At 43.1% G+C, this 11,815-nt stretch overlaps 1 protein-coding gene across 4 annotated transcripts; it reads left to right on the top strand.

Annotated features, from left to right (window-relative positions):
• The first annotated feature begins 358 nt into the window (after positions 1-358).
• GLUL (glutamate-ammonia ligase) lies at positions 359-11,552 on the top strand. 4 transcript variants are annotated; one of them, XM_051998827.1, is made up of 8 exons: positions 359-521; positions 3,096-3,147; positions 3,425-3,603; positions 4,665-4,826; positions 7,078-7,224; positions 7,596-7,723; positions 8,092-8,291; positions 9,318-11,552. In XM_051998827.1, exons 3-8 carry the CDS (start codon positions 3,438-3,440, stop codon positions 9,634-9,636), a joined length of 1,122 nt encoding a protein of 373 aa, XP_051854787.1. In that variant the 5' UTR covers positions 359-521; positions 3,096-3,147; positions 3,425-3,437; the 3' UTR covers positions 9,637-11,552. The 4 variants fall into 4 exon arrangements, with proteins under 4 accessions (XP_051854787.1, XP_051854785.1, XP_051854784.1 ...); XM_051998828.1 differs by lacking the exon at positions 359-521 and adding an exon at positions 1,696-1,764; XM_051998825.1 differs by lacking the exon at positions 3,096-3,147.
• Positions 11,553-11,815: the final 263 nt, after the last annotated feature.

Raw genomic sequence — 11,815 nt, forward strand, 5'->3', positions numbered from 1 at the left:
TGGAGGGAAGTCCCCAGCCCCGGCAGCCGCAGTTGTTTTTCTCTATCTCGGCTACAGTAGGCGGGGTCCTCCCCGGGCGGGCCAGACTCTCGCAGGCTCGGATGACCCTCCCCACCCCCAGCCCTGCTTTCTCTTTCCTCTTCTCCCACCCGGCCGTCCCCATCCCCCACTTCCCTTTCTTTCTCCCTCGGCCCCGGCCCTCCGCCCCCTTGGCAGGCACCACCCCCTGCCCAATGGCCTGGACTGCAGCGCCCTGCATCAGCTGAGCTGGTCGGGTGCTCGGCGGCTGGAAGCCAATCAGGATTCGCAGGGGCGGGCCCTGCTCAGGGAATAAATGGAGCTAAGCAGGCTGGCGAACCAGGCAGAGCTGAGAATGGAAACCGCTTTCTTCGCTGTTACCTCTACCGCCACCAGCTAGAGCCTTCTCCCTTCTCCCTTCTCCCTGCTCGGCGAACCTGCGGAGCGATCCTCCTACGCCCCCGACTTTGACAACTTGTTTGCACGCCCCGTTCCGGGCCCAGGTAAGCAATCCCGAGAGCTCTCCGTAGAGGGGCGGGAAGGGACATTGCAAAGCATGTTTTGCAAAACTTGTTTCTTCCATTCCCCGCCCCCTAGCTCCAAGGTCTTTCCTTCTTATTCCCCTTTATGCCTCCCCCTTCCCCGTAGTGCGAAGTCGCTCCAAAGCATCCGAGAATGCCCTTATCTTGTTCGCGAGGATTGTGCTGATGCTGGGTGCTTGAGGACGGGCGTCTCCGTTGAAAGACTTGGGGGAGGGGAGGGGGAAGAGGGTGTTGTTTTCTTAGTGTGTACGTTATGTAGGCGGAGGACCTCCCCTAAGGCCTTTTCTGTTTACCCCTAAACCCGCTGTGCCTTAGACGTTGGCCCGATGTTTTAGTATCTGGACTGCTCGGCGTTTCTGTTTTATTTTCTTTGTGGGAGTGAAACCCAGAGGGGTGTGTGTGTATTGTGTATGAGGTTTTCGCGATTTTCGCGTCCTGGAGGAGGAGAAAGGAGGAGAAAGCTTTTTGGATTTTGTTTTTATTTTATTTTGGGTAAGACAGCGGCCGGCCTGTCACTTGTGCACCAGCTCTGTTGCTTGCAACCGCCCGCTAGGTCCCGGGGAAATTCCGGGGCAATTCGAGGCTTCCATTTGTGACCAAACAATGGGACCTCCGGAGCTGCTGCGTTACCTTGAGAGCCGGCGGAGACTGGAAGAGGCCAGAGACAGAAGGCAGCCGGCCTGGCCTCTTTTACATTCTGCCTGGCTGCCTCACCCTCCCCCCGGCACCCTCTTCTCTAAGGAGGGGCATGCTCCTTCTTACAGTTCTCTGTAAGATCGTAAAATCAGGAGCTGGAGGGGAGGGGTGGGGGGAGGGGGGCAGGGGGTCCATCTCCTTGCCAACCACTGGAAGGGAAAGAAGCGAGGGGGAAAGGGAGGGAGAAAAGGGAGGAAAGCCCAGAAGACTCGGGGTCATCCGCCTCCTCGTACAGCTCCTGTGTTCCTCGGACGTTGAAGTCAGGGGGGACCCCGTTAGTGATTATGAAGGCAGTTTCCTCCCAGACTGTTTCTCCTCGGTCGATATCTCCGCACCTTGTTTCTCGATCCTCTTCTCCTCGGGTCCGGAGGGGAAAGGGGGAAAAGCGGAACCACAGCGATCAGTATGAGACCAGTGACTATGAGGAAAGGCATGGACAGAAGCTGAAAAAGAGACGGTTGAAGCGTAGGCCTAATCAGATCGATTTCCTTATCCCACAATGGCCGGGGTGAGTGGAGAAGAGGAGGAGACGGGGGAGGGGGGTGTCTGGAAGAAAGAAGAGGAGGAAGAAGGAGGAGGAGGAAGAGATGCGGTGGAGCTGCAGCTTCCACTCCAGATCACTTTTAAGTCCCTACCGGTGTTCCTGCCTAATGTGGGTTAGCCTGAGGTTAGGGGACGCTGAAGTTAAAAAAACAAATTCTTTGGCCAATAGAGGAAGTACTTTCTCTTTAAAAAAAACAAACAAAAACAAAAAAAAAAAAAAAAACAGCCGCCCGGGGTGAATTGACTAGACTTGACAAGTTAATTGGAAGGGAGGGCTCCCTGGAAGCGTCTGAGAAGTGGATTTCTCGGATATTGGAAAAGGCTGAGGTTTGGCTTTGATTTAAGGTCCATTTTTTTTGGGCAATAGTTCCTCGAGGACTTGGCCTGACTTCTCATTACTTGACCGACCAGGTGAATTTTCCCCAAAAACGAGAGTACCTATTTTGGTAAGTGGTAACTGAATTGCGGTTACCCATAGAAACAGTTGCATCTCTGTTCAAAGTTAATTTCAAAATATCCCATCTCTACTTTGCCCGCCTTCCGTGAATGTACTTTCTCTCTTGACTTTGGAAATGGTATTTGCTTCTTTAAAAGAAGCTTGAATTGTTTTGTTTGGATGTCCCATGGTATTTTAGAATTCCTTCTATTTTATAGGGTTCTTCCCTATGCCAGATTAAAAAAAAATTTGGAGGGGCAAGGAAAAAGAGGCTGTTCCCTTAGCATATTTTCTTACCTATCCTTAATCACTGAAGGGGTGCAGCATCAATCTGTTAAAAGTCTTAGCTTAAGTCTCCCATTGCATCCAGAGCTATCTCTATATCTTGCCACTGAACCCAGATGGCTCTGGAGGACAAAGTGAGGCTGGTGACTTTGAACAGCCCTTCCTCACTTAATCCAACTTGGGAGTATCATGGCATCAACCCCCTGATGTCCTGGTTTCTTGCTGAGAACCAAGGACAGACAGCATCTTTTGACTAGTTCTAGAAATGGGAGTTTTCCTGGATGATTGAAGTTAGCTCCAGTGGGACGCCAGGTGTAGTTTGTAAATTTAGATTTGATTCCAACTTAAGCACTTCAGAGGAATGAAGAAAAATGCAATCTGTGTTTGTACTGTTGGTTTTATGTAGTACCTTGATCCTTTCCTTGGAAGCCTGCTGGCCATCCCAATTAAGTTTTTGTCCTCTAGGCCACCCCCCCACCCTTTCTATTCTAATACATTCATAGAATTTGTGGTCTTTGTTATGCCTTGAAGAGGCATAACTGAAACTGATTCAACCTCTGTATCTCTCTCTGCAGGGAGCTACCATCTCTGTGAAGCCTTTTTTAATTTCCACCCACCCAGCTGCTGGTGTGTCCTTTTTCAAATTATTATATGTATTCCATTATTTGTACTTTTTTTAATCTTAGTACTTTGCTTTATTAAAACTCTCAAATATTTGTTGAATGAATAAATGTTAATTAACTGAAAGCTGGGGAGTTAGTGCTTTGGTTATACTTCTACCTGTCTGGATAAATCTTTTCTGAAGGATCTTAGCAACAGCTTGGGATCACTGTTCTCATGTTGTTTTCTTTTTTCCCCCCTCCCTCTCTTTCCTTCCCTCTCCTCCTGCTTTATAACTAACCAGGACAGCTTCAAACATGGCCACCTCAGCCAGTTCTCACTTGAACAAAAATATCAAGCAGATGTACATGAACCTGCCTCAAGGAAACAAAGTCCTGGCCATGTACATTTGGATCGATGGCACTGGTGAGGGACTGCGCTGTAAAACTCGGACCCTAGACAGTGAACCGAAGAGCATCGATGGTAAGGTCCATCTGCAGCTTCTCCTTCTTTCAATTTTATTTCTGGCCCGAGCAGATTGTTATATATTGTCTTGTCATCCTCTGAACTCTTGAGCAGACTCTATGCAACCCTTGCCCTAATTCCTACCAGATTAGCTTTTTGTTGAATTCCAGTTGGAGACAAAGAATGGGGGCCTCTTTTATTCAAAATTGGTAGGAAAGGATCTCCATCTATCTCATTGCTACTTGTATTATGTTAGAAATTAAAAATCTGATCTGGTAGATTGCTTCCTATGCAAATCCAAGGACAGTGATAATAACTGTTGGCATCTAACAAGCTGTTAAGTGACTTGTACAGGATCATTCAGCATCTTCCCTGTACAGAATTGGAATAGGATAGTGACTCCAGCTAGCTTAACTCTTGCTGAGGAAAAGTGTGAGTAGAAAAGAAAGATAGTGAGTGATGAGGAAAGAAACTTGGCCTTAGTGGCAGTAGGGTGGCTCAGTGGGAAGCTTACTAGCCATGTGATCCTGGACAAATAAGACACTTAATTCTGTTGGCCTTAGTTTCAGCATCTGTATAATGAGCTAGCTAAGGAAATGGCAAACTACTCCTTTGCAGGGAACACTCCAAAGGGGGTCATGAAGAGTTGGATGCAACTGAAAAAAAAATGAGTAAATTACTTTGAAAAGTAGAGATTTGTATTTTGAGCAAGGCCTTTTACTGAAGGCTCTGGATTATGAATTATAGCAGGCTTGAGATTAAATAGTGGTTTCTTTACCTAACTGGTAGTATTGGGCTAATAGCTTTTCCATGAGTTTTCTCATCTATAACATGAAGTTAGATTACATGAGCTTGGTCCCTTCCAGCTCTAAAACTATGTCTAGTAACAACTCTCTTTAAATGTAGATTTTCCCTTCACTCATCTTCTGTCTTTCCCTCTTTCACACATACATATATTCTTATATAAAAATTATTCATGAGAAGGTTGGGGGAGTGATCTCGACTTGAAAACACATGTACATTTTTAAATGGAGTTGATTGGCTCACCTCGATCTTTTTCTCTTCCCACCCCCTCCCAGAACTACCTGAATGGAATTTTGATGGCTCCAGCACTTTTCAGTCCGAAGGCTCTAACAGTGACATGTACCTTATTCCTGCTGCTCTGTTCCGGGACCCCTTCCGAAAGGACCCCAACAAACTGGTTTTCTGCGAAGTTTACAAGTATAACCGCAAGCCTGCAGGTAAGGATCCTTGTCTCTTCTGAGAGGGAACTAAAAGATTTCCCCTTATCCCTTTTCCAAAGGATTTGGAGCAAGGTAGAGTGAACTCTTTGGAGAGAGGAGAGAACCATTCAAGAAGCTGTTATAGTAATCCAGGCCAATGAGCTATAAGATCTTGAATGAGGATCACCCCATAAATAAATAAAAGGGGCTAAATGAAATGTTTAAAAGGTAGAAAAGACATTCATTTCTCAGAGCCCCAATTTAGCATGGAACTTGGGACTAATTGGAATGCCCCTGGGAGGATAATATGGGAACTCAAAAACTTTGGCTTAAAAATGAGTGGAAGAAACTAGAGATGTTTAGACTGGAATAGAGAAGAATTCCTTCTTAAGAAGGAAGCATGACACGCTTCCTGTAGAAAAAGGACTCTACTTGGGATCATGGCTAAGTTATAGGGAAGCAGATTTTGGCCAAATACAAGGAGAACTGCTGGCTTGAGAGTAATGGAGACTCCATTTCCTGCCTTTTGTTATTGGCTTTCCCCCATTCCCTGGAATGTTTTCCCTGAAATCTTCATCTCTTAGAATCTCTGGCTTCCTTTCTTTTGAGCTCGAGTAGTAAGAGGACTTTACAGGTGTCCTAATTAGTGCTTTTCAACTCAACTTTTTTTAATATTAATATGTGTATGTGGTCTCTCCCTCATTTGAAAGTGAAATCCTTAAAAGGCAGCTTTTTGTTATCAATGAAGGTCTTTAGCAGAGGCTAGCTATATGATTTACATTTGTTTAATGTAGAGACAGGATTCATGATGAGTTCCGGGGTTGAGCTAAAGTCTGCATATATCTTCTCAGGCCTGGTCCAAGTACTAAGTGACTAGGGTTCAGCACATTCCTCACTTACAGTGATGGGAAATTGGGCTAGATTAGCCTATTCCAGTTATCATTTAACAACTTCTTAAAGTTGTATTTCTACCCATAGGCTTCTCAATTTTAGACACTTACCTTGGGAGAGAACATAGTGTTGCCTTTGTGCCACAGGCACAGTAAGTGACATAGTAGTTCACAAGTACTGGGCCTAGGGGTCCTCAGAACACCTAATTCTATGATCCTGGGCTACTGACTTAATCCTGTCTGCCTCATTTTCCTCATATGGAAAAATGAAGTAGACAAGGAAATGGCAAACCACTTCATTATCTTTGCCAAGAAAACCTCACATAGGATTTTCAGTTGGACAAGACTTAAAAACGCTGAACATTCAGCAGCAGCAAATGTGCCAGACGCTAGGCTAAAGGTCTTTTCACAAATATTAATAACAGGGCATAGATCGCATCTTAAAATTTTTCTGTCCCACACACCCATACCCTGCTCATACCCCCCATGGTATGGGGGTCCCACACCCATACCCTGCTCAGTGTTGACTTAATCAATGCATGAAACATTTGAAGATCCATGTAGGACAATGTCACTTGAATGAAAGGTAATCAGTGTTCTCGCCCAGTGTTATCTTGGCAGTGGATCTTGGTCATCTGGGAAGCACTCCAGTATAGTGAGATAAAAAGGTGTAAATTGCTTGCTTCTAAGTTCTTGATCTTTAACTTGAATTGTCTTATTTTTTAACTGGTTAAAATTTGGTTTGGTTATGGCCTTTTGGAGGATCTTTTATGATTAAAGACTTCTGCTATCTGACCTAGTGGGGTTATAAAAACCTTATTGCTCTGTAGTGTATCCAGATGGATCTAACCACTCCATTGACTTCAATTAACCATCAACTTAACTAGAAGTAAAATTTCTTTGCAGTCCTCAGATGCTTTAGAGCACCAAATGCTGATAGGACTTTTAGAGAGTCCCTGGAGTCCACTCTACTCATTTCTTAATTGAGAAAAGTCAAAATGAAATTTAAGTCACTTGCCTCCGGTCACATATCTAGTAGTTTTAGAGAGGAGTTTTGAGCCTCGTCTTCCCTGGCTCCACATTCAGTTTTCTAGCCACACTTTCTCTGGGACACAATGCATGTGACAAATTAAGGACAGCTTTCTTTTCTAATTAGAACAAACTTGTCTTTGGCCAATATGTATAGAATGCTAGCTCGCACTAGATTGGGAGTTCAAAGTGATGAACTGAAGCCAGTTCACATAGTTGGTCAAGGGTAACAAGTCAGCTTTTTTTAAATTCTTCTATCAGTAATATCCTTTTTTGGGCTGGCGTTCAGATCCTGGACTGATAATAAGATATGTTCCTAATGGTTTCTTTATTTTTTTCTTCTACTTCAGAGACCAATTTGAGGCATACCTGTAAACGGATAATGGATATGGTGACCAACCAGAAACCCTGGTTTGGTATGGAGCAAGAGTATACTCTCATGGGAACAGATGGACACCCTTTTGGTTGGCCTTCCAATGGATTCCCTGGACCCCAGGGTAAGCTTTCCCTGACTGCTGAATGCAACCAGTTCCTTTCCTGAACAAGTAGAACTAAGGCCACTGGAATCATCTTTTTTTTTCCTGGGATCCCTTTTTCTGTGTCCAGATAAGGGTCACATCGTTGCTACCCAAGACGTTGCATGTACAAAGAGAGCTGATGGAACCTGCAGACCCAGCCAGGAATTGGGGGAGGGAGGAAAGAAGAGGCGTAATCCCCAAACCAAAAGAATAATAGTCATCCAAGGGAATATGCAGGCCTTGAGCTTAAAACACTTTCCCTCTTTAAAGGGCCTTGGCTTGGAAAAGGATTTGAATTTCCTCAGGAGCTTCTGTCTTATGCTTGTCTCCTATCTTCTCTTGCACCACAGGTCCATATTACTGTGGCGTGGGAGCTGATAAAGCCTATGGAAGAGATATAGCGGAAGCTCATTACCGGGCTTGCCTATATGCTGGAGTCAAAATTGGGGGGACAAATGCTGAAGTAATGCCAGCTCAGGTAAAGACTTTTCCTTTGGTCCTTTATTACCAGGATTTAGGCTGGCCCAGGTAAAACTGGATTATTGGACTAGGACAGGACAGATGGATTTTTGTGGTAAAAATTTACCTGGGAGAGTTCACTTCCAACAAACATTAATATGTAGCCTGACAGGTACTGCCTAGAATATAAATATATAAATATATATATAAAGTTGAAAAACAAACTCTGCCCTCAAGGAACTTTTATTAGAGTTGCCTAGACTTTTAAAATGCATTTAGGTTCTTTGAGGGTAACCAACTTCTACTGGATGTAGATAATACTTATGATTTGTGAATGGTCTTTTCACAATTTTAAAACCCAATGAATGCTGTTGGTGTTCTCTTCAGTGGGAGTTCCAGATAGGACCGTGTGAAGGGATTGAAATGGGAGATCACCTCTGGGTTTCCCGCTTCATCCTCCATCGAGTGTGTGAAGATTTTGGAATGATCGTAACATTTGATCCCAAGCCCATCCCTGGAAACTGGAATGGAGCTGGTTGCCATACTAACTTCAGTACCAAGGCCATGAGAGAAGAGAATGGTCTAAAGTAAGAAACTTGATTTTTTTTTTTTACCATGGAGGTAGTCAAAGGGGACTGTAGAATAAATGAGATCTCTGGATAGAGAAAATAGGTCTTCCATGTTTCCTTCCCTAAGGCACATTTGATCGTTCTAGCTAGAAAGTTTCCTTTTAGATTTTATGTTTTGAGATTCTCAGTTTCTGACTATGATCTTCAAAGCATGTGGTACATTAAGAATCTTCATTCTGGAAGAACAAATTCAGTGACAAAGCTTGGTCAAAAAGGATGGATTATGCCAGTTGAGAGATCAATGGGTAATAAAAAATCAGAAAAACAAATTTGACACAGTATTAAATCCTGGTCAGATTAGTTAGCAATTTATGACATTTAAAAAGTGATAACCTATTTGTTCTTTCTAGTTGCCCTTACACCCATACATACACACGCCCCAACCAATATAGAAAGTTGCAATCTTAAAATTATACCACATTTCTTTACCCTTAATTCTCTTCAGCTAAAAGAGGGAGATTCATCTCTTCATCTTGTTACATTTCAATGACTACAAACCAATCTGTACTAATATAGGTTGATATAAATCATATATAAGTAGGGAATATAACTCATTTAAAGAATTGTCCTATGCCTTTGGGTTTACAGGGTATATTTCTAGGGTTGTGAAGGATAGATACTAGTTCAATTCCCTCTTGTGATGAGAAATAAGTTAAATGCCTTGTCCCTGGCTAATACTTTTCCCATAATAGTATAGTCTTGAGCCATGAGCCACAGTGATTTTTATTTAAAAACAGTTTGAGAGAAGTTTGCTTGCCTTCTAAAGGAGGGAAAGAATTTGGAGCTCAAGATTATTTTTAAAAAATGAATATTAAAGTTTTATACATTTTAATTAGCAAATGTTTAATGGAATATTGGCAAAATAATTGTTATAGTCTTTTACCTTTTAAATTTAGAAACACATTGGTCCCCATATTCGCTCCTTTCCTGTTCTTTGCCTTCATTGGGCTGTTTCTGACCTCACTGTTGCCTGCTTTTCTTCAGGTTTATTGAAGAAGCCATCGAGAGATTAAGTAAACGACACAAGTATCACATCCGAGCCTATGACCCCAAAGGGGGTCTGGACAATGCCCGTCGCCTGACAGGTTTCAATGAGACATCCAACATCAACGAGTTCTCTGCTGGTGTGGCCAACCGCGGCGCCAGCATCCGAATTCCCAGGATGGTTGGGCAGGACAAGAAGGGCTACTTTGAAGATCGCCGCCCCTCTGCCAACTGTGACCCTTATGCAGTGACAGAGGCGCTTATCCGTACCTGTCTCCTCAATGAGACAGGAGAAGAACCCTTTCAGTATAAAAACTAAGTGGACTAGACCTACAGATACCTTCTGTATCCCCCACCCCATAACCCTTTTCTCATGCCCTCTTCCACCTCACCTCTCCCCTCTTCCAAGTTTTCCTACTAGATGTAACTCAGGGCACAAAATACCATGTTTTTTTGTGCCCACAGATAACTCCTTGCTTTTTTTTTTTGTGGGGGAAGGGGAGTAGGGTTGGGATGTTTTTAATCTTTTTTTTCCCCATCATTGATGACTTTTTGAAGACTGAGATAATAGTATGTTAGTGGGGAAAAGGGGTTGGGGAACGTAACCACTGCTTCCATCTAATCAAGTTTGTACATCAACAGAGACTTGTGGCTTCCAGAGGAAAAAAATAAAAGATATTTGAGATGGGCGGGTTGGGGGAGAGTGGATGGGTAGGAGGAATTATGAGTTTTTTTGGAAGGGAGGAAGAAGAGTATTAAATTCATATGAGACTGTAATCTACTTTTCTTAACAGATAAGAATTAGTAAGGGTTGGTGATCTCAACTTGCAGGAAAACAAACCCTTTGTCTTCTAGCTGTACGGGGCTCTTTGTTTTCCCTGGCTTAGAGGGGAAGCCTTTGGTCAGAAGATAATCTTGTAGACTGTGTAAACCAATGGGGACTGCTCAGTTTTAAAGAGAAAAGGAACCTTACCCACTCATCCTTCACTCAAAATATTTTTATATTTAAATTTAAAAACAAAAAAACTTTGAGATGTATGGACATGGTGCCCTGGGGTGGAAAAGCAGAGCAGGTGGGAAGGTATGGTCAGAAGCAGGGAGTTCCTGCTAAGAAGAAAGGGTTGTTAGAAAGGAACTGGGACAAAAAAAAAAGCTGGCCATCTTTTCAACTTAACCCTCTTGCCCGTCCAGATAGCGATGGTCACAGCTAAAGGCAGCCTGAACCACCAGTGGCTGTGATTTTAACAAGCACATAGTGAATGAAGCGCACATAAGTGGGGAAGGGGGGGTGGGGGGTGGTAAAAAGTGAGTTGGCTGGTCAACTTAACCATGTTACTGACAAGGCGGGGGAGGGATTATGGGTGTTTATTTTCTGGTGGGACTAGCATGTCACTAAAGCAGGCCTTTTGATATATTAAAAAAAAAAACCTTTATAAAGGCAAAACAATTTTAGATTCTAATGTTTATAGGGTTTCTATAAGTTGTACAGTTTCAGAGTTGCATGCATCCTAGTATGTTCAAGCTGTCCCCTTGCCTGTCTCTTAGTGATGAGGTTGGGGTTCACTGTTCTGGGTTCAGACACTTGTGATTTTGTACCCTGGTATCTTTTCTGAGTGCCAGATCTTCCTTTGCTTTTTTTGTCAAGATTTCTGAATAGTTTTTTCCTTTTATAATAAAAACACAGAACAAAAATACCCTTAAGCCCTAGCTGTCCCCCTTGCTGCTCTCTGGTTTGTTATGCCATTACTGACTTTGTTGGACACCTTTGGACAGTGTTGTATGGATTTCCCAGCTTTGACCTCGAGCTGGTTGTTTTCCCACTCAGCCTTGCTTTGAGGAATTCTCATGGTCATGTACAGCATGTTCAGAATTTAATATTACTGTATTTTAAACAAGCTACTTAATTGCTAGCAAATCAACCCAGAGTTTATAGATTCATTTTCATTGACATTCTCAGCAAGTTTTGTCTATCCCTACATAGGATTCTAACATCAGCCTTTTAAAAAAAAATACCTCCCCTTCCCCCCCACTGCCATCCACCTCTTGCCTTTCCTTCAAGTTACAAATTCCAAGTACCTCATTGCTTCTTGGGAGCTGATGGTTTTTGAGAACTAGAGAATTATCTGAATATATTGCTTAGGGATGCTATTGTCATCATTTCAGAGAAAAAAAAAAGGTCTTATTACCTCTGTTTTACCAGAAGTCTTATTAAATAGTAAAATTACTTGAAATGATCATGCCTCTTAAGTACTTGTGTACTTAATTCATACTCTAATAGCTGGAGAATCTGTGTCTGTAGAGACTTCCCTTTGTCTTGTAACCTCCAGGCCTTGTCTGGGTGTTCTGATCCTCTGAAAAACTCACTGAAATTAGAATTCAATTCAAATTTACTTAGCCACAGCATAAAACAAAAGTCCCTTGAACTAAGATTGGGTTGGGGGAGGGGGAGTGCGTGAAGTGGGAACAGGATTTGGAGCCAGGACCTGGTTTCCAGTGAT

Source organism: Antechinus flavipes, chromosome 4, assembly GCF_016432865.1.
Source record: "Antechinus flavipes isolate AdamAnt ecotype Samford, QLD, Australia chromosome 4, AdamAnt_v2, whole genome shotgun sequence".
NCBI classification, from domain to species: Eukaryota; Metazoa; Chordata; class Mammalia; order Dasyuromorphia; family Dasyuridae; genus Antechinus; species Antechinus flavipes.

Bases quoted from the DNA above. Each gene is read 5' to 3' on its own strand.
- GLUL (XM_051998824.1), top strand. From the start codon at position 1,541: ATGAAGGCAGTTTCCTCCCAGACTGTTTCTCCTCGGTCGATATCTCCG. The intron at 3,604-4,664 runs GTAAGGTCCATC...ACCCCCTCCCAG, and splicing joins TGAACCGAAGAGCATCGATG to AACTACCTGAATGGAATTTT. The intron at 8,292-9,317 runs GTAAGAAACTTG...GCTTTTCTTCAG, and splicing joins AGAGAAGAGAATGGTCTAAA to GTTTATTGAAGAAGCCATCG.